Source organism: Carcharhinus amblyrhynchos, chromosome 12, assembly GCF_965287045.1.
Source record: "Carcharhinus amblyrhynchos chromosome 12, sCarAmb.v2.hapA, whole genome shotgun sequence".
Taxonomy (NCBI): Eukaryota; Metazoa; Chordata; class Chondrichthyes; order Carcharhiniformes; family Carcharhinidae; genus Carcharhinus; species Carcharhinus amblyrhynchos.
The window spans coordinates 35,739,196-35,762,178 of NC_137335.1; the positions used below are offsets into that span (position 1 = coordinate 35,739,196).

The 22,983-nt window shown below is 43.7% G+C and overlaps 1 protein-coding gene across 3 annotated transcripts in view; it reads left to right on the forward strand.

The window, feature by feature from the left end:
* The first annotated feature begins 1,072 nt into the window (after positions 1-1,072).
* The window catches only part of fam161a (FAM161 centrosomal protein A), a 44,530-nt gene continuing 22,619 nt past the window's right edge, over positions 1,073-22,983 (forward strand). For 2 of the 3 annotated variants that reach the window (XM_080200360.1, XM_080200361.1), the window contains exons 1-3: positions 1,073-1,242; positions 8,374-8,627; positions 11,273-12,433. In XM_080200360.1, coding sequence (XP_080056486.1) covers positions 1,096-1,242; positions 8,374-8,627; positions 11,273-12,433 — 1,562 coding nt within the window. In that variant the 5' untranslated portion in view covers positions 1,073-1,095. Of the gene's footprint in view, positions 1,243-1,720; positions 1,806-8,373; positions 8,628-11,272; positions 12,434-22,983 lie in introns of those variants that run through there. The other variant, XM_080200362.1, reaches the window with a different exon arrangement.

Below are 22,983 nucleotides of genomic sequence, written 5' to 3' on the forward strand. Positions count from 1 at the left end.
CACTCACACATTCTAATCTTTTAATGGACATTTTGAGCACCTCTCTCAGCCATCTCCATCCTCATTCACATTCCCTTTGTCCTTTTACACCCCCCATCCTCACTGTATAAAACTTCTCATTTTCTTTGCTTTTAGCTCTGAAGAAGGGTTATCCAGACTTAACTACGGCTCCATTCTCTCTCCACAGATACTGTCAGACCTGCTGAGACTTTCCAGCATTTTCTGTTTTTGTATGTTGACTTGAAGTCTTACAGTTCCAAGTTTTGTGATTTTCAAATCTGGAATTTTATTCTGCATTTATAAGTCTAGGCCAACAATATATCAAGGAAAGCAGTGATGTTGCACTGATTACATCTGTGAAAATTGCAAGTCACAGGAGCACAGTATTCCTGGTGGCAACTCCTCTTCATTCTACCTGTAACTGCCACATCCTATTCTGCTTCATGCGCTCTTTAAACAGCATGTTTTGACTGTATAGCATGTAAGTAACAACATTTTTCACTGTATCCCAACACATAATACCATAAGATATAGGAGCAGAATTTGGCCCATTGAGTCTGCTCCACCTTTCAATCATGGTTAATATGTTTCTCAACCCCATTCTCACACCTTTTCTCCAAAACCCTTACCAATCAAGAACCTTTCTCCGTCTTAAATATCCTCAATGACGTGGCTTCCACAGCCTTTTGTGGCATTAATAAATCAAATCCACGAGACAATAATAAATCAACTTCCAGTGCTCTGAGGAAGGATCATCCAGACTCGAAATGTTAGCTCTATTCTCTCTCTTCAGATGCTATCAGACCTGAGATTTTCTGTTTTTGTTTCAAATTACAATGACCGCTTTCAACTACTGACTCCAAAAGTTGCTGTCAATTTTGTCAATATTGACAACTTCACCACTGTGGCAATCAAAAATTATGGAGCCAACGTATTCCGCAGAGGAATCTGTGGCAGACAGAATGAGAACAATCGCGCTTTAAAGATGATTGTTTTGGCTGGCTCAGCTGTCCGTACTATTAATTCTCACCCCATCCCCCACCCTACATCCAGGTCATTACCAGCAGCTGGCGGCGGTTTAACGGCCGAGTCGGGATGCAGAATCCGCATCGAAATTCGGTTCTCATCACTTCGTGCATCAAAACCCCAGTGAACCCCAAAACCAAAATACCCACTGCTCTGTACGAGAGAGAAGAGACCGCACCTCTCCGAACGAGGCAGAAGCTACCAGATGCCGTAGAGGTGAAGGGGACGGGGGGAAGGAGGGACGGGAGCGGGGGGAGGCGGGACGAGGAAGAATCGAGCGGGGAGTGGGGCGGAGCAGGATAGAGGGGGCGGGGCGGAACGGGGAGGGGGCGGAGCGAGCGGTGGGGAGGAGGGACGGGGCGGGGCGGAGGAGCGGCGGGGTGAGACAGAGGGCGGGGGGGAAGAATCGAGTGGGCAGCGGGGCGAGACAGAGGGCGGGGGGGAAGAATCGAGTGGGCAGCGGGGCAGAGGAGCGGCGGGGTGGAACAGAGGGCGGGGGGGAAAGAATCGAGCGGGCAGCGGGGCGGGGCAGGATAGAGGAGGCGGGGTGGAGGATCGGGGAGGAGCGTGGACGGGGCAGTGGCGCGGGGGAGGGGCGGGGGGAGGGGCAGTGGAGGAGGGGGAGGGGCGGACGGACGGGGCAGTGGCGGGGGAGCGAGGTTGCGTTGTCAATAGTAACGGACGCCCGCAACTGGAGCGGTTTTCAGCATTGCCATGTGTCAGCATTTGGGGCAACGTTAGAAACCTCTTTACTCTTTTTTAAAATGAAAATTGTTCAAGTAAGTGTATCTAAAAAAAACAACGTAAGCGGACGGCAGGGTTTGCCTGGAAAAATCTTAATATCTTTATTGTCGTGTCAATAAAATAAATTGTCTCAACCTACTTTTCTTTCAAAGGAAGAGTTTTGGTCCTCCCATCTCCGGTATAGATTTTAAATCCTAGTAGTTGGGTCTTCTGAAATTTCGATTCTTGTTCTGATTTCGGCCGCAGTATCCATAATGATAGCTAGAAATTTTCACAACGATGATTGTACTTATTGAATGTGACATTTCTTGGTAATAAACTTAATTCTACACACTCGTCAAGGATTTCGAGTAACGTGTCAGCACAAACATTGAAAAGTCATGTATAGTTTATAAAAGACGCCAGGGAGTGATTTCAAGGCTTTCCGGAGAAGCATTGGCTGGTTATGAATTCATTATATCATTTGAATCTTTCATTACACTAGCCTCTTCGCACTAAGCCACTAAAGTTGGCTTTACTTTTTCCGGGCAAAGTTTGGATAAAGTCATGTGTTGTTCGTATTCGTCTATACATGGGCTTTAGCTTGATTCATTTCCATTTCTTGTAATATTTTTGTTTTAACGTTGATGGCAATGATTAGAGTTACTGATGATGATAAAGAAGATGAACATTAGTAAAAACATAACGATTATGTCAGCATACATATACAGCTAATACTGGAAGATAATTTCCTTAAAAATCAGCTTTAGTACCCCTGACTTTATTTAGTTTCCTAAATAAAAGTGTGTATGTGGGGGTCCAAAACTAGGGACCCTAAATAAAAATAGTCATGAATAAATCTGAATTTAGAAAAAACCTCTCTCCCCAGGGTGATTAAAATGTGGAATTTGTTACCATTAGTAGTGGTTAATGTGAATAACAAATGCTTTTAAATGGAAGCTGAATATTTATGAGAGAAAAGAATAAAGTGATTATGTTGAAAAGGTTTGATCAAGATGGGAGGAGGCTTGTGTGGAGCATAAACATCAACATAGGCCAGTTGAGTAAAATGGCTACTTCCACACTGTAAATTCTAGATAATTTTAGGAAGATTGTCAAGGCTTAGGAGAGGGTGCAGAAGAGATTCACCAAAACGATTGCTGGGATCAGTAATGTGGAGAGGCTAGAGCAGTTGGGATTGTTCTCAGAACAAAGTAGGTTAAGTGGAGATTTAATAGAGGTGCTCAAAATTACAAGGGGTTTGATTGAGTAGAGATGAACAACTGGAGCATCAGTGATTAGAGGACCAAAATTCATAGTAATTGACAAAAAAAACTAGGCAAAGATGAGATTTTTTTTAACCTACTTCATTGTTATTGTTCAAAAAGCATTGCCTGAAAGAGTGGTAGCAGCAGATTCAACAGTCACCTTTGAAATAAAATTGGATATAGCATTGAAAATAATTTATTTGCAGAGCTGTGTGGTAAGAGCAAGGGACTCGGAGTGGCACACTGGTTAGCACTGATACCTCACAGCGCCAGGGACCTAGATTTGATTTCCAGCTTGGGTCACTGTGTGGAGTTCTCCCCATGTCTGTGTGGTTTCCTCCGAGTACTCTGGTTTCCTCCCATGGTCTAAAGATGTTCGTGGGTTGGCCATGGTAAATTGCTCCTTGGTGTCAGCGGGATTAGCTAGGGTAAATGCATGGGTTATGGAGTAGGGCCTGTGTGGGATTGTGCTCAGTGCAGACTCGATGGGCTGAATGGCTTCCTCCTACTATGTAGAATTCTATGATCCTATGACTTGGATTAATTGGATAGCTCTATGAAAGGGCTGGCACAAGCACATTGGACCTAATGGCCTCCTTTTGTGAGATATTATTCCAGATCCAGAGCATTGTGATTAACCTCTAATTGCCTTCTGAACTAGTCTAGCAAGCCACTACTGAGTTGAATCAACAAAAATGTCCAACAATAAAACCATCTGAATCACTGTGCATCAATCTAGGTAGGCATTAATCATGACAAAGGCATACTCAGCACAGTCAACCTCACTAACATCCAGTTACCAGCTTTTGCTATCCCTCAGACGATGGGCAGGATTTTCTGCACTCCTGTAACAGAGGCGGCTCACCATTGGCCAGCAACAGGATCTTCTGATCCTGTCGCTGCCGATGGAATTTCCTGTTATATGAACCCCCTGCCGCTGAGAAACTGTGGGTTCACCATTGGTGGGAGTAGAAGATCCTACCCGTAGGAACAGCTGGAAAATTCCTGCCAATGAATCAGGACTCATCCATCTTGAACACCAATTGGAAGAATTACTGAGGATAGAAAAGGCATATAATGTACTCAAGCTGAGGTATTTCCATGTACATTAACAAAAATTACTCAATAGTGCCACCAATGGCCTAGTCCTCAAGGATGTAGCATAGCTGCCAGACTTGGGCCTGTGGAAGATAATGAGGGAACCAGCAGCAAGGAAAAACGTATTTGAGCTCATCCTGATCAACCAGTCATAGATGCATCAATCTATAATGTTATTAGTAGAAGCAACCACTGCATTCTTGCGAAGACAAAGTCCCATTTTCCCATCTTCGCATTCTCATAAATAAAAACAGGGAATGCTGGTGAAACTCAGCAGGTCTGGCAGCATCCGTAGGGTCGCAGCATTTAAGAAGTATTTAGATGAGCACTTGAAATGCCATAGCATTCAAAAACTGGAAAAGAGTTTAGAATAGATAGATCCTTGATGATTAGCGTAGACATGATGGACTAAAGGACCTCTTTCTGTGCTGTAAAATTGTGACTTTGTGAGAGAAACAGAGTTAAGAAAAGTTTCAACTCTGTTTGACTCTTCATCAGAACTAAAGAGAAGGAAAATGTGTTGGATATTATACTATTGGCAGGGAGAGCTTGATCATGTTGTGTGGCATTGACTGTGCTAAATGGAAGCGATTCAAAACACATCTAGCAGCTCACAACTGTGCATTATTGAAGCATTGATGGCCATCAACAGTTGCAGAATTGTATCTCAATATGATCTGTAGTCTCATGACCCTACATTTCCCTCACTCGATTATGCCAAGCTGGAGAATCAACTGGTTCAAGTAGAAATATAGATGAACTTGCTGGGAGACATACCATTGTCCATCTAAAAACGAAACGTAAATTTGATGAAGCTACAGTACAGAACTTGCATGCTAAACAGCGGATGCAAACGCCACAGACAGACCCAAGTGATCTTACAAACAACGAGCAGATGAAAACTCTCAGTCCTGCTACACCTAAGTCATGATTGGTGTTGGACAGTTAAACAAATAAGACGAACAGGATGCTCCATGAACATCCCTTTCCTCAATAATGGTGCAGTTCATCACATGTACAAAAGGGAAGGCTGAAGAGTTTCCAACTATCTTCAATCAGGAATGCTGAGTGGATGATCCATCTCAGCCTTCTGTGGTCCCCACCATCACTCTCTTCAACCTATTCAATTCATTTCATTTGAGATCAAGAAATGGCTGAGCACACAGAATATAGCAACAACTGTGAGCTCCAACAATATCCTGGCTGTAGTGCTGAAGACCTGTGCTCTGGAACTAGCCACACTTCTAACCAAGCTGTCCTAATATAACTACAACACCAGCATCTACCTGAAACTGTGTCTAGGTTTGTCCTATACACAAAAAATAGGACAAATCTAATCTAAACAACAACTATTTTGATTTGATTTGATTTATTATTGCCACATATATTGGTATACAGTATTGTTTCTCATGTGCTATACAGGCAAAGCATTCCAACCATAGAGTATGTGGGGAGAAGGAAAGGAAAATATGGTGTTACAGTCATAGCTAGCGTATAGAGAAAGATCAACTTTATATAAAATAGGTACATTCAAAAGTCTGATGGCAGCAGGGAAGATGCTGTTCTTGTGTCAGTTGGTACATGACCTCAGACTTTTGTATCTTTTTCCCAACAGAAGATGGTGGAAGAGTATGTCTGGGGTGATTATGCTCGGCTTTTCTGAGGCTATGAGAAGTATGGATGAAGTGAATGAATGGGCTGCATGATGGACTGGGTTTCACTCACAACCCTTTGTAGTTTCTTGCGGTCTTGGTCAGAACAGGAGCCATACCAAACTGTGATATATCGGGAAAAATTGCTTTCTATGATGTAACTGTAAAAATTGGTGAGAGTCGTAGCAGTAATGCCAAATTTCCTTAGCCTAACCCATCAGTCTGCTTACAAGCATCAGCAAAATGATGGATGTATTGTCGTCAGTGCTATCAGGTGCCGCTTACTTGACAATAACCTGTTCACTGATATTCAGTTTTCATACTGTCAAGACCACTTGGCTTCAAATATTAATACACCTTTGATCCAAAGTTCCTAACTAATTTGAGCCCAATATCAGAATTATTCTGATTTTTTTTTTACAGAAATTAACTTGTATTTACCACAATTTTAAACTATTTGTTAGTGGTTCATTGGCATTTGTATCTTTTTCTGTACTCCCTTTTCAAATATATCAACCCAGTGTTGTTTCATTTCATCTTTTTGTTTGTTTATAGAGATGATGGGCTGAATGGTCTCCTATCTTTAACATTTCTATAACTTAATTGTTTTTATAATTATTAATCATACACTAATGGTATCATGTTATTTCATGTTATGTTATTCTAAATGAAAGATAGTAAAAAAAAGTAGAAGTTTTTACAAATATATAAAGAGGAAGAGAGTGGCTAGAGTGAATGTTGGATGCTTGGAGGATGAGAGAGGGGATCTAATGGTGGGAAACGAGGAAATGGCTGAGACTTTAAATAAGTTTTTTGTGTCGGTCTTCATGGTGGAGGACACAAATAGCTTACCGAATATTAAAGATAGAGGGTTGGTAGGAGATGAGGTCCTTAATACAATTACTGTTACTAAAGAGGTAGTGCTTGGTAGACTAATGGGACTGACGGTAGACAAGTCCCCGGGACCGGATGGAATGCATCCCAGGGTACTGAAAGAAATGGCAGAAGTAATAGCAGATGCGTTAGTAGTTATTTATCAAAATTTGCTAGACTCTGGTGAAGTGCCGGCGGATTGGAAAACAGCTACTGTTATGCCGCTGTTTAAAAAAGGTAGCAGACAAAAGGCGGGTAACTACAGGCCGGTTAGCTTAATGCCCATAGTTGGGAAAACGCTAGAATCCATCATTAAAGAAGAAATAGCAGGACACCTGGAAAGGAATGGTTCAATCAAGCAGATGCAGCATGGATTCATGAAGGGAAAGTCGTGTTTGACAAATTTACTGGATTTTTATGAAGATGTGACTAGTGCGGTAGATAGAGGGGAACCAGTGGATGTGGTGTTTGTAGATTTCCAGAAGGCGTGTGATAAGGTGCCCCACAAAAAGTTGCTGCAGAAGGTTAGGGTACACGGAGTTGGGGATGAAGTGTAAGCGTGGATTGAGGATTGACTATCTAACAGGAAACAGAGAGTTGGAATAAATGGGTGCTTTTCTGATTGGCAGTTGGTGACTAGTGGCGTGCCGCAGGGATCGGTGCTGGGACCTCAACTGTTTACCATATACATAGATGATCTGGAGGAGGGAGCTGAGTGTAGGGTAACAAAGTTTGCTGATGACACGAAGATAAGTGGGAAAGCGAATTGCTTGGAGGACGTGGAAAGTCTGCAGAGAGATTTGGATAGGCTGAGTGAGTGGGCGCGAACCTGGCAGATGGAGTATAATGTTGGCAAATGTGAGGTTATCCACTTTGGAAGAAATTAATAGTAGGATGGAATATTATTTAAATGGTGAAAAGTTGCACCATGCTACTGTGCAGAGGGACCTGGGGGTCCTTGTGCACGAATTGCAAAAACTCAGTCTGCAGGTGCAGCAGGTGATCAAGTAGGCAAATGGAATGTTGGCCTTTATCGCGAGGGGGATAGAATATAAAAGCAGGGAAGTCTTGCTGGAACTGTACAAGGCACTGTGAGGTCGCAACTGGAGTCCTGTGTGCAATTTTAGTCCCCTTATTTGCGAAAGGATATATTGGCCTTGGAGGGAGTATAGAGAAGCTTCACCAGGTTGATACCGGAGATGAGAGGGTTAGAGATGAGGAGAAATTAAGTAGATTGGGCCTGTACTCAATGGAGTTTAGAAGGCTGAGGGGGGATCTTACAGAGACATATAAGATAATGAAGGGACTAGATAGGGTAGAAGTAGAGAGATTCTTTCCACTTAGAAAGGACAGCAGAACTAGAGGGCACAGCCTCAAAATAAGTAGGGGGCAATTTAGAACAGAGTTGAGGAGGAACTTCTTCTCTCAGAGTGTAATGAATCTCTGGAATTCTCTGCCCATTGAAGTGGCGGAGACTACCTTGTTGAATATGTTTAAGTCATGGGTAAGTAGATTTTTGATCGATAAGGGAGTTAAGGGTTATGAGCAGGCGGGTAAGTGGAACTGATCCACTTCAGATCAGCCATGATCTTATTGAATGGTGGGGCAGGCTCAAGGGGCTAGATAGCCTACTCCTGCTCCTATTTCTTATGCTCTTATGTTCTTATTTTCGTGAAATGATAAGTGTACATTGTAATTTTAAAAATTAGTTAACCAATTTTCTCTGTATTTAGAGTGAAAATGATTCTGATTCTGACACCAGTGAAACAGAGCATCCTAAACAAATTCGTTGTACGGAGGATAAGGAATCAGTAATCCCCAGCAGTTTAAGTGGCATGTCCAATGAAGACTACTATAAGAAAATTAAGGAACTAAAAGATGCACATGTACACACTATGGCAATGCTAGCAAAATTGTATGAAAATAAACTCTGTGTCAGAGGCATAACTGCTTCAGAGGATTCCTATGAATCTTCAGTGCGTTGCAGGTAGGCATGTTGAGAACTAAATATAATATATTCAAAGGCAAGTTAGATTGATCCTGCCAACTGCCACTGTATGGTTCTTTTTATCATGGTGAAATTATGAATATAATGCACACTATTGAAATTTAACTAGTCGAGGTAGGTACCAATATGTACAATATGGTAACTCATGGCAAATACCATTGCCTGCTAGGTCTAAGGGAAGCTACAATACAGATGACATTCAAATTTTACTTTAAATCAATTTTCAACCAAATAACAGTATTTGTCAGAGGCAGATTGTTGATTTTCACCTCCACAAAAGATGCATAATGTTTTTTTTTCCCAGTTTACTTCAGATTGCTTACCACTAGTCCCAGTCTCTAACATTAATGCACCTGTTCCAGCACTCTGTCCACCTTCTAGTCCATTCACCATTACATATCTACTGAATTTCTAATCTACTAAAGTGTTAAGTTCTTCTTTCTCCTGGATAGGACTACCTCTGATCATTATTTCATCTCCCCTGTTAACTACTCCATAATCATTCTTTATACAGCTAGAAAAATTAACCATTTACTCTCATTAGCAACTTCTTAAATTCACATCTCTTCCCCCTGCCCCTCAGGCCCATCTGTACTGACAAGTGCCTCATTTACCTGCTCAATAATTATCATGTTCCTACCTTTGGTAGATCCAATTCAGGTGGGCATTGTAAAATAAATGGCAGAACCATCGGGAGCATAGACACACAGAGATCTGGGAGTACAGGTCCACAGATCTTTAAAAGTGGCAGCACAGGTGGAAAAGTTGGTGAAGAAAGCATACGGCATGCTTGCCTTCATTGGCCAGGGCATTGAGTATAAAAGTTGTCAAGTTATGTTAGTCTTATAAAACATTGGCCACATTTGAAATACTGTGTTCAATTCTGGTCACCACACAACCAGAAGGAGGTGGTGGCTTTAGAGGGAATATGGAAAAGGTTTACCAGAATGTTGCCTGGTATGGAGGGTATTAGCTATGGGGAGAGATTGAATAAACTTGGATTGTTCTCGCTGGGAAGACAAAGGCTGAAGAGCAACCTGATAGAAGATTATAAAATTATGAGGGGCATAGATAAGGTGAAAGTTGGAAACTTTTTCCCAGGGCAGAAATGACAATCACGAGATGGCACAATTTCAAAGTAAGGGGGGAGAAGTTCAGTAGAGATGTGCAGGGGAAGTTTTTTTATACAAGGGAGGGTGGGGGCCTGGAATGCCTTGCCAAGTGAGGTTGTTGGAGCAAATAGCAACATTTAAGACTTATCTTTATAGGCACATGAACAGACAGGATATAGAGGGATACAGGCAGTTGGTCTAGTTGATAGGACAATGTATTTGGCATGGGCTTGGCGGACTGAAGGGCCTATTCCTGTGTTGTACTATTCTTTGTTCTTTGACCTTATGACAACATGGTTCCGGACCAGGGACAAGAACACTTGTGGAATATGATCTATTTGGCTGTCTACCAGTGGACCTGATTTGACCAGTTCAAGCAATACTGCCTTATCACTCTAAGAAAAAACCTCCCATTGATCCACGGTCACCTTAGATGTCAAACTCTTTGTCACCACTAGTAAGCCCTTCCACGCCTTGCATCCATGTCCTGTTTTAAATGTGATGCACATGGATGTCTTTGTTTAAAAATCAGGCCATTCATTGGGTTGCCCCCTATTTCTTGTACAACTTTTCCCTTAAAAAAATCATTGTTGACCCTTATAGCGTTGCCTACCCTTTCAATGGTTGCTCCCTGAATGTGATAGTAACTTAACTATGTATTCAGCACTCCTATTTGACAGTATAACCTTTGATGAAATCACCAGTGTAATTATTTGTGACTTCTATCACAACTGGTGTTGCCTTTGCTATAGCTTGATAGAATCAAAACTGAGCCATCCTATTGTGCTTTTGGCACTGACCCACCAGCCTTTTAGACTGCACACTTGGGCAGAGGCAGGTAATGGTCGACCTGATTTTTTAATCTTTTGCCATGAGCTGAGCTTTTTGTTGTCCATTTATGCTTGTATCTCATTGTGCTGTGATTTCTATCCTTCACTGCATTAGTTTAACATATCCATTGTCCCAGTTCTGGATTACTGCTTATCTTCACCCTCTTAAGTCTGTCATTGAGGGCTTTTTTAAAAATGTGTTCTTGTATGTGATATCACTGAAATGACCTACATTTGTTGCCCATCCCTAATTTGCCCTGAACTGAACAGCTTACTAGCCATTTCAGAGGGCAATTATGAGTCAACCACATTGCTGTGGATCTGGAGTCACAAGTAGGCCAGACAAAGTAAGAATAACAGATTTCCTTCCTAAAGAATATTAGTGAACCAGATGGGTTTTTACAACAATCACTGATGGTTTGATGTTTACCATCACTGAGATTAGCTTTCAATTCCAAATTTTATTAATTGAATTTAAATTCCACCAAGTGCCATGGTGTGATCTGAACCTGTGTCTCCAGAGCCTTGTCCTCTGAATTTCTAGTCTTTTCCGCATCACCTCTTTTTCCATGTAGCTCTCTTTAGATGCACGTTTAGAAGAATGGATTGTGTAACTTGTTTTAATGAACATTTCATGATATTCTAAACAAAAACAAATTTACTTTTCTCTTTTTTTTTATAGTTTAGATAAGCAAAATGATGCCCATCTATCTGACATGACAACTGAGGTGGACAATGCTACATACTCAAGTGTTTCAGAAATATCCAATGAAGATCAAGAAAAAGGTGGAGAAAATCTCATGTCCTGTGGAAGAGATCGAATTCAGGGAATGTGGGATGGATTTTCGGTGCAGGAGTATATTTCAGATGAAGAATCCCGGAAGCCTGGAAGCGCAAGTTCACAAAAAATGAAATCAATAAAGAAGGAGCAAAAGCAGTGGACCCCAAAGATCACGGTACCACGCCCTTTCCTGATGACCCTTAGAGAAGCTGAGAAAAAGAAGCACAAGATCAAATCAAGATCTGAAATTGAAATAGAGAATCATATGTTGAGAAAACAATTAGAGGAAGAAGCAGAATGCCAGAAAAAATTCCGTGCGAACCCTGTACCAGCCCATACCTATATTCCACTTCTGGAGGAAATAATAGAACGGAATGAAGAAAGGAGGAGGTTTGTAAAGGTAAGAAGCAAAGAAATTTTACTAGCGATGCAAAAACCATTTGGCTTTCTTGAAAGAGAGGAGAAGAAGAAAGAAATCAAAAAAATGCAAATAAAGGACCTGAATGTTTCAGTAAAGAAGCCAAATAAATTTAAAGCAAAACCAGTTCCCAGATATCTGTATGATCAAACAATTAGTGACAGGATTAAAGAGGAAGAACTCTACAGAGTAATTAGGATGAAAGTGAGAGCCCAAGAGATATTACATAGTGCATCCCTTCCAAAAAGTATGCTTCAAAATACCTTCTTGGAAAAGAAGAAAGCAACATGTTGTGACCCAGATAAAGAACTTAAATTCAAACCGCAGATTAACACAAAAGTACCAGATTTTAAGATGTTGCACAGAAAGTCTCAAGGACAGCTGATGAGAAAGAAGAATTTGAAATTAACAACTGTGTGTGAACCCTTTCAACTGCTCACTCCTCATATTCGCTCAAAAAAAGAAAAGATTTTGGATAATATAACGGCAGATGAAAACTGGTTGAAAGAGACCCGTTGGCCTTATATGTCTTGCAGAAACCAGTGGAAATCACATGACAGCATAAATTTATCTCCATCAGAATCTTCGAACTTGGAAATTGTAAAGGTCACAGAGTCTGCAAAGAAAAGGAAAGAAGCTGTTAGGTAAGACCAATTTTAATTTCAACCTATTTCAAATAATTCATAAAATCAGGTGAAAGTGATTTATCATAGAATCCCTATAGCGCAGTAGGAGCCCATTCAGCCCATCATGCCTGCACCAACAACAATTCCACTCATGCCTTGCCCCCGTGACCCCACATATTTATCATGTTAATCCTGCTGACACTAAGGGTGAATTTAGCATGGCCAATCAACCTAAGTCTCACATCTTTGGAGTGTGGAAAGAAACCGAAGCACCCGGAGGAAACTCACGCAGACACGGGGAGAATGTGCAATCTTCACATAGACAGTCATCCGAGGCCAGAATTTAAACAAAATCCCTGGCACTGTGCGACAGCAGTGTTAACCACTATGCCACTGTACTGTCTCTGTTTTCTGAAAGTAGCATTTTAATGAAAAGCTTAAAACTCATATTAGAGCTGTCCTGCCCAATAATTTTTAAAAATGAAATCTTGTCAATTTATTAACCTATTGGTTCAGAATTTTATGTATAAAGGTAGATCAATAATTTCATTAGCATTTAAAGTTAATTTGATCTGGTTTGAGAATATGGTGGTGAGCTGATTTCTTGAAACACTGCAGTCTATTTGGTGTAGATACACCTACATTGCTGTTAGGAAGGGAATTCCAAGATTTTTATTCAACAACAATGAAGGAATAGAAATGTAGTCCCAGGTCAGGATTTGTGGCTTGGAAAAGAACTTGCAGCTGGTGGGTTCCCATGTGTTTTTTTTTCTCTATTAGTTGCCCTTAAGAAGGGGGTATGGGCTGTCTTCTTGAACTGCTGCAGTCTGTGTGTTGTAGGTACATTTACTGTGCTGTTAGAAAGGCAGTTCCAGGCTTTTGACCCGAAGTCAGCAGAGGAATGGTGATATTTCCATCCATAGAGTTACAGCACATAAAAAGGCTCTTTGCCCTGAAGATGCAGAGTGGCTTGGAGGGGAACATCCAGATAGTGGTGCTCTTATGTGCACGCTATCCTTGTGCTTTTAGATGTTCACAGTCATAGATTTAGAAGGTGATGTCCAAGAAGCCTTGGTGAGTTTCTGCAGTGCATGTTGTAGGTGGTACACACTGCTGCCACTGTGGACAGCACAGTGAAGCAGGCTGCTTTGTCCTGAATGGTGTCAGGCTGCTTGAGTGCTGTTGGGACTGTACTCATCCAGGCAAGTGACTTGTGCCTTGTGGATTGTGGACTAGCTTTGTGAGGTCCAGAGGTGAATTCCTCACTGCATGATCCTTAACATCTGATCTGTTCTGGTAGCCACTGTATTTAAATGGTGAGTCCTGTTCAGTTTCTGGTCAATGGTAATCCCCCAGGATGTTGATCGTTGGGGATTCAGCAATGCCATTGAATGTCAAAGAGTGATGGTTAGATTCTCTCGGTGTTAGCGTGGATAGAGGATTGGTTGTCAAATAGGAGGCAGAGAGTGGGGGTCAATGGGTGCTATTCGGATTGGCGGTTGGTGACTAGTGGAGTGCCCCAGGGGTCGGTGCTGAGGCCTCAGCTATTTGCCATTTATATAGATGATCTGGAGGAGGGAACCGAGTGTATGGTGTCGAAATTTGCTGATGACACCAAGATTGGTGGAACGGCAAATTGTGCGGAGGGTGTGGAGAGTCTGCAGAAAGATCTAGATAGGCTGGGCGAATGGGACAGGAACTGGCAAATGGAATTTAATGTTGGCAAGTGCAAGGTGGTCCACTTTGGTAGGAATAATGGTAGGAAGGATTATTACTTACGTGGCGAAAAACTGCAGCAGGTGACGGTGCAGAGGGACCTCGGGGTCCTTGTGCATGAGTCGCAAAAACCCAGCCTGCAGGTGCAGCAGGTGGTCAGGAAAGCGAATGGGATGCTGGCCTTCATTGCAAGGGGGATTGAATGTAAAAGTAGGGAGGTCTTGCTGCAGCTGTATAGGGCATTGGTGAGGCCGCAGCTGGAGTACTGTGTGCAGTTTTGGGCGCCGCACCTGCGCAAGGATATTTTGGCCCTGGAGGGAGTGCAGAGGAGGTTTGCTAGGCTGATACCGGAGTTGAGGGGATTGAGCTATGAGGAGAGGCTGAGTAAACTAGGCTTGTACTCGTTAGAGTTTAGAAGAATGAGGGGAGATCTCATTGAGACGTATAAGATGATGAATGGGATGGATAGGATAGAGGTGGAGAGACTCTTCCCGCTCAGAAAGGACAGTAGGACTAGGGGGCACAGCCTCAAGATAAAGGGGGGCCGGTTTAGAACGGAGTTGAGGAGGAACTTCTTCACTCAAGGGGTGGTGAATCTCTGGAATTCTCTGCCCGTTGAAGTGGTGGAGGCTACCTCGTTAAATATTTTTAAGACACGGGTTGATGGGTTTTTGATAAGAGAGAGGATTAAGGGTTATGGGGAGAGGGCGAGAATGTGGAACTGAGCCACAACAGATCAGCCATGATCTTATTGAATGGCGGGGCAGGCTCGAAGGGCTAGATGGCCTACTCCTGCTCCTATTTCTTATGTTCTTATGTTAAGGTCATTGCTTGGCATTTGCGTGTGCAAATATTACTTACCACTTGTTGGCCCAACCCTCAATATTATCCATGTCATGCAGCATTTAGACATGAACTGCTTCAGTATTTGAGGAGTTGCAAATTGTGTTGAAAATTTTGCAATCATCAGCAACCATCCCAATTTCTGACCTTTATCGTGAAAGGAAGAAGCAGCTGAAAGTGCCTAGTATTCTGAGGGGGTCCTGCAGTGATGGTCTGGAACTGAGATGATTGACCTCCAGCAACCACACCTATTTTGTTTTGTGCTAGGTAGGACTCCAACCAGTGGGGATTCCCACTGATTCCAGTTTTGTTGGGCTTCTTGAGGCCACTCAGCCAAGTACTGCCTTGATGTCAAGGGCAGTCACTCAACTTCACCTCTGAATTTAGCTCTTTTGTTCATGTTAGAACCAAGGCTGTAGTGAGGTTGGGAGCTGAGTAGCCCTAGCAAAACCCAAATTGAGTTCCAGTGATCAAGTTTTTGTTTAGCAAGCACTGCTCGACAGCACTCTTACTGACCCCTTCAATCACTCTGGTGGTGATCGGGTGTGTTCTGATGGGATGGTAATAGCCTCTACGCAGTGCAAATAATTTAAAATTCAGAATAGTTTAGTGCGGACTAAAAGACAAAATGAGCTAGAGAAGGAAACAGGGATAGAGAAACTCAGTTCAGCTGAAATGGCAGTCTTGGAAGCATTTGGTCAAAGTGGAAAGTGGATTTCCTGAGAAATTAGAAATGAGTGTTTTCTTATTGTCCTGGATCCGGCGAGTCCACATCTGCACCAAATGTCTGGAGTTGCAGCGTTTGAGGGCCCGGGTTAGGCAACTGGAGTTGAGGCTGGAGGATTTATTTTTAGTGAGGGAGAATGAGGCATTAATGAATAGGAACCAGATTCAAGAGGGGATCTCAGAGTCGAGGAGGGGGGATGGGTGGATTACAGTTAGGAAGGGGAAAAAGAAGAGGAGTAATGTTCCAAAGGCTACCCCAGGGGTAGTCTCTCAAGATAGCAGGGGTAAGGCACCAACTGAGGTGGAAAGGGCACGAGGGGAAGAGGAAAATGCCTCAGAGGGAAGGAAGGGGGCTGGATGTGAGATAGTGGTGGGGGACGGGATGGTTAGAGGAATTGATAGGCAGTTCTGTGGGCAAAAGCGGGACTCCAGGATGGTGGTCTGCCTCCCTGGAGCTGGGGTACAGGATGTGTCGGAGAGGGTAGAGGGAATCTTGAAGGGCAAAGGGACCCAGGCGGATGTAATTATACATGTAGGAGAGAGGGACATAAGAAGGAAGAGTAGGGGGGAAATACGTACGCAGCTCAGGGAGTTGGGAGCCAGGCTGAAGTGTAGGGCCTCCAGGGTGGCAATCTCTGGGCTGCTGCCAGTGCCCAGCAATAGCAGGGATAAGAATAATGAGATCCTGCAGCTGAATGCGTGGCTGAGGGATTGGTGCAGGACAGAAGGTTTTAGTTTTGTTGACCATTGGGAAGTCTTTGCAAAGGAAGGGCACTTGTATAGGAGGGATAGGGAACACTTAAATGGGAAGGGGACACATATTTTAGCTGGGAGGTTGGCTGGAGTGTTTAGGCAGGGTTTAAACTAGTATGGAGGGGGGTTGGGGAGGAGAGAGACAGCTCAGGCACTGGGAGTGAGTTGGAGGTCAGGGTAAGTCTAGTTGATAGGGAAATCCCCCAGGAGAAGGAGGATCCGAGAGGGACTGAGGGTCTTAGGTGCATCTGCTTTAATGCAGGGAGTGTGACGGGAAAGTCGGATGAACTTAAGGCCTTGATGTTCGCGAGGAATTTAGATGTGGTGGCAGTGACAGAGACATGGTTAAAGGAGGGGCAGGACTGGCAGCTAAATGTTCCAGGGTATAAGTGTTTTAGGCATAATAGAGGAGGGTTGAAAAGAGGAGGGGGAGTGGCAGTCTTAGTTAGGGAGCAGATCACAGCGGTGCAGAGGGAGGATAACATGGAGGGGTTGGAAATTGAGTCTTTGTGGGTGGAGTTGAGGAATAGGAAGGGGGCCATTACTATGCTAGGAGTGTACTATAGGCCGCCCAATAGCCCGCGGGCAGTGGAAGAGGGTATATGTAGGGACATTTTGGATAAGTGTAGGAAGAATAGGGTTGTTGTAGTGGGAGATTTTAATCTCCCTGGGGTAGAGTGGAAGGTGCCTAGAGCTGGGGGGTCTGATGGGGAGGAATTCGTAAGATGTGTATTGGAAGGATCCTTGCAACAGTATGTAGATAGCCCGACTAGAGAGGGGGCGATACTGGATTTAGTTCTGGGAAATGAGCCGGGTCAGGTGGTTGAGGTTGCAGTAGGCGAACATGTGGCTAATAGTGACCACAACTCCGTCTACTTTAGGATACGAATGGAAAAAGATGAGAGCTGTCCTAAGGGGAGGGTGCTAAATTGGGGGAAGGCTAGATACAGCCGGATTAGGCAGGAGCTTAGGGATACAGACTGGGATAGGCTGTTGGAAGGCAAGACCACATTAGGCATGTGGGAGTCTTTCAAGGGAAAACTGCAAAAGGTGCAGGAAAGGCATGTGCCAGTTAGGAGAAAGGATGGGAAAGGTAGGATTAGGGAACCGTGGATTACTAGAGATAAAGAAGACCTGGTTAGGAAGAAACGAGAGGCGTATGTCAGGTCTAAGCAGCTGGGAACGGAGAGAGCGTTGGAGGAATACAGAGAGAGTAGGAGGGATCTCAAACGGGGAGTTAGGAGAGCAAAGAGGGGGCATGAGATGGCTTTGGCAGGCAGGGTTAAGGAGAATCCAAAGGCGTTTTACTCCTATCTTAAGAACAAAAGGGTGGCTAGGGGTAAAATCGGTCCTCTCAGGGACAAACGTGGGGAATTGTGCTTAGAGGCAGAGGGAATGGGGGAGATCCTGAATGAATACTTTGCGTCGGTATTCACGAAGGAGAGGGGCTTGATGTCTAGTACGGTCATTGAGGGAGTGGTAGACCGATTGAAAGATCTATTGATTACGAGGGAAGAAGTGTTAGGGCTCTTAGAGGGCATTAAAACCGATAAATCTCCGGGGCCTGATTGCATTTATCCTAGGCTGCTTAGAGAGGCGAGGGATGAGATTGCTGGGCCTCTGACGCAAATCTTTGTCTCTTCTTTGGACACAGGTGAGGTCCCAGAGGACTGGAGGATAGCGAACATGGTACCGTTGTTTAAAAAGGGTAGGAGGGATAGCCCGGGTAACTATAGGCCGGTGAGCTTAACGTCAGTGGTAGGTAAGTTGATGGAGAGGATTCTTAGGGATAGGATGTATGCGCACTTGGAGCGTTGCGATCTGATTAAGGATACGCAGCATGGCTTTGTCAAGGGGGAGTCTTGCCTTACAAATCTGGTAGAATTCTTTGAGGAGGTGACAAAAACGGTTGATGAAGGACGAGCCGTTGATGTCATCTATATGGATTTCAGTAAGGCGTTTAACAAAGTCCCTCATGGTAGGCTGGTACAGAAGATTAAAGCTCATGGGATATGTGGTCAGGTATCTAGATGGGTAGAGAACTGGCTTGCAAAGAGGAGTCAGAGAGTAGTTGTGGAGGGGTCTTTTTCTAGCTGGAGGTCTGTCACTAGTGGTGTGCCGCAGGGCTCGGTACTGGGACCTCTTCTCTTTGTAGTGTATATAAATGATTTGGAAGAGGGAGTAGGTGATATGATCAGCAAATTTGCTGATGACACCAAGATGGCTGGATTGGCGGGCAGTGAGGAGCAGTGTCTGGCAATACAGCAGGATATTGATAGGCTGGTTGATTGGGCAGATACGTGGCAAGTGGAGTTTAATCCGGATAAATGTGAGGTGATGCATTTTGGCCGGAATAATGTAGGGGGAAGTTATATGATAAAGGGTAAGCCCGTAAGGAGTATAGAGTCGCAGTGAGACCTGGGGGTGCAAGTGCACAAGTCTTTGAAGGTGGCAGTGCAAGTGGAGAGTGTGGTGAAGAAAGCCTATGGTATGTTAGCCTTTATAGGAAGGGGTATAGAACATAAGAGCTGGAGTCTAATGTTGCAGTTGTACAGAACGTTTGTTCGGCCGCATTTGGAGTACTGCGTACAGTTCTGGTCGCCTTACTACCGGAAGGACGTGGAGACTCTGGAGAGAGTGCAGAGGAGGTTTACCAGGATGTTGCCTGGTATGGAAGGACTGGGGTATGAGGAAAGATTGAAGAAATTGGGGCTCTTTTCCCTTGAAAGACGTCGACTGAGGGGGGATCTAATACAGGTATATAGATTATGAAGGGTATAGATAGAGTAAACAGAGGTAAGCTATTTCCTACGATAGAGACACGTAGGACAAGGGGCCATGGACTTAAGGTGAGGGGGGAAGCGGTACAACACAGATATTAGAGGGAGGTTTTTCACACAGAGGGTAGTGGGGGTATGGAATGCTCTGCCAAGTAAGGTGGTGGAGGCAAACACGCTAGAGTCCTTTAAGAGTAATTTAGACAGGCACATGACTGAGTTGGAGATGGGTGGATATAGGAGAACCTTTTAAATAAGGGTCATTAGCATTGGGGCGTCCCTGGTAACGTAAATGGGTATAGTATGATAATAATGTTTTTTTTCTCTTTCATTCACAGGTTTTAAGTCAGTCCACCTCGTGTCCAACGAGGGGCATACAGGCGATGGGTCGTACTGGGGCTGCTCTTGGTTGTTCGAGATTGGCCTAGTGCTTCATGTCGTTAGTGTGTGCCTAAACTGGACAAGATACTGGCAAGACGACAGCTCAGTGACTATCGCTGATTGCTGTGCAGACACATGGATTTGGGCCGATGTCTGTGGGAGTTTGCGCATTCTCCCCGTGCTTGCGTGGGTTTTCTCCGGGTGCTCTGGTTTCCTCCCACACCCCAAAGATGTGCTGTTAGGCTGATTGGCAGGAATAAATTGTCCCTAAATCAGTTTCCCTCAATCTGGATGGCCATAAAACATTAGATAGGGGTCATAGGTAGAGAGGTGGACTGGTGGTGTTGAGATGGTGGCGACGGCTCGTTGGGCCGAAGGGCCTGTTTCCCAGGCTGATTTTGTTCTTTGTTCTTTATTTGAAAACTAAGGCCAGGTTGTCAGCATATGCAAAGAATGTGACTTTGTGGAAGGTACCACTGGTATATATTTTGAAGGTGCAAGGATTGCTTCCTAAGACCATAAGAACTAGGAGCAGGAGTAGGCCATCTGGCCCTTCAAGCCTGCTATGACATTCAATAAGATCATGGCTGATCTTTTTGTGGACTCAGCTCTACTTACCCACTGCTCACCATAACCCTTAATTCCTTTACTGTTCAAAAATTTATCTAACCTTGCCTTAAAAGCATTCAATGAGATAGCCTCAACTGCTTCACTGGGCAGGGAATTCCACAGATTCACACCCCTTTGTGTGAAGAAGTTCCTCCTCAACTCAGTCCTAAATCTGCTTCCCTTTATTTTGAGGCTATGCCCCCTAGTTCTAGTTTCACCCGCCAGTGGAAACAACTTCCCTGCTTCTATCTTATCTATTCCCTTCATAATCTTATATGTTTCTATAAGATCTCCCCTCATTCTTCTGAATTCCAATGAGTATAGCCCCAGTCTACTCAGTTTCTCCTCATAAGCCAACCCTCTCAACTCTGAAATCAACCAAGTGAATCTCCTCTGCACCCCCTCCAGTGCCAGTATATCCTTTCTCAAGTGAATGTGGGAGCCCTTTTCAGCCTTCCACCTGAACTTCAAGGTCAGGGAAGAACCTCATTCCCCATTCTGTGGTGACCACTCACTCACGATCCAACATCAAAATACCTTGACATCACTATTGACAATACTTTGAACCACTGACAACACCTCCAGAACACTGGAGCCAAAGTCAAGACAAAAATGAATTTCATACTTGGGGCTGCAGGGCCAACTACCCCCTGCTTCACCTGCCTTTATGAGTCTACAGCAAAGCCTTTCTGCTATACATAGCTCAGGAGCTGCCACACAAACATGATAGATAGCCACCTCCAAGCAGTCATGAGAATTAACTCTGGGATTTTGAAATCAACATGTGGAGATGCTGGCGTTGGACTGGGGTAAACACAGTAAGAAGTCTCACAACACCAGGTTAAAGTCGAACAGATTTATTTGGTAGTAAACGGCACAAGCTTTTGGGGCTCTGCCCCTTCGTCAGGTGAGTAGAGAGTCCTTTATATGATCAGAACTCCGTTTGTGATCAGAACTCTCCACTCACCTGACAAAGGGGCAGAGCCCCAAAAGCTTGTGGCATTTACTACCAAATAAACCTGTTGGACTTTAACCTGGTGTTGTGAGACTTCTTACTGTAATTTGAAATCAACAGTTTGAGTGGTTTCCTTTGTTAGCGCACATTGAACCTCCTGATGGCCACAGAGAAAACATCCTCCTCAAAGAACACCATTGGCTGACAGCTAGCAAAGCTCCTCCACTGACACAAGATGTCAAAAATCTTATGTAACCATCTGAATTCCCATAGCCCTAATGTAGTACATTGCATCTTCTAAAAACTGATGACAGTCCCAACTTCTGTTTGATTACAAACATCACTAACCACAATCTAGTAACTGACCCAAGTGATGAAGTCCCAGGTTTCAATCTTCACAGAAAATTTGGACACTCCTCAATCGCTTGAGTTTGAGTCAGGAAAAATGTGGCCACTTGCTTGACAAGTAGAGCATGAAGAACAGCTCTAATTGTGACCAAATCAGATATTGCCAAAGCGGTCAATATTGAGACATGCTCTAGGACCCCATCAGAAATCTTGACAAAAGCACAAATGCTGTAATTGCTTATTTAATCATTCATTGGGCTGACTTGCGCTACCCTGAACCCTCCTCAAATTACTCTTATACTGATCTCAGTCTCAGAGATGTTGATAAAAAGGGAGTATGGTCTCTGACTCTTTCCCTCCATGCATGGTTGTGCTGAAGCATCGCTGCTGCAACCAGGACAGGAAATGACAGCTGGAAGGATGCAGAAATGTTGAGGTGCAATCTTTATTGATTGCCTCAGCATCACTGACCAGATGATCTGGGGCATTAAACGTGTGCCCTGAGAATTCCATTCCTGGTGGCATCACAACCACAACTGCTTTCCTAGCCATACATCTTAGCTGAGAAATGGAGGAAAGGCATCAAACTCATTTGTTCTTAGGGTGACTTACCATCATGTATTTTAGGGGATTGTCTCTTATTTTGACTATTGTTCCAAGAGACACTTTTGTACCATATTTCTAGGATAGCCTGTGGGAGATTGATGCGGCGAGTCTCCAAAGTAAGCTTGAGTAACTTGAACAGGAATTCAAGTGGCCGAGTAGACCAGCGGAGAAAAGATTACATTGTCTCTCAACAAGATCAGTGGTAGTAAATTATGTTGATTTCAGTATCGCTGTGCTCCTACCCCATGTGCAATCAAGACTTCTCCTCCCCAATCTCTCTCATGTTGAAAGGCCCCAGCCCCACTCTCATGATTACCAACTCCCTCCCCTCTGCCCCATACTCTCATGGTCACCAACACTACCATCCCTCCATCCTATTGTACAAGAGAGGTGTCCAATATTTTTTCACAAGAATTGGTTACTTGCTTGGAAAGCAACTGGAAGCAAAACAAGCAAAATTTGTTACAATCCTCACCCTGACTAGAGAAGTGCCCCAATTTGGTACTGTTTGATACTAGCCCAATTACAATCCCCCAGAGAACACGTCTTACAACCTCCAAATCCATCTTGCAAATTGCAACCCTCAAACCCTTGCTAATTTTCAATCATGACCTTCACTCCTACCTCTCTCAACCTTCTTGCCCTTCCTCTAATCTTCATATACTTATTTCTTAATTATAAATGTGACTGCCACAGAAAATCAGCTGGTACATCCAAAGAAATTTGGTTTATTTGTAGTTTCCATAACTGATGCCAAAGATAATGGAAATAATTAGGAAAACCAGGTTATATTACATTTACATGAAAGGGAGAGGGAAATTTCCCAAGGTAATTTTTAAGAGAGTAGCTAGAAA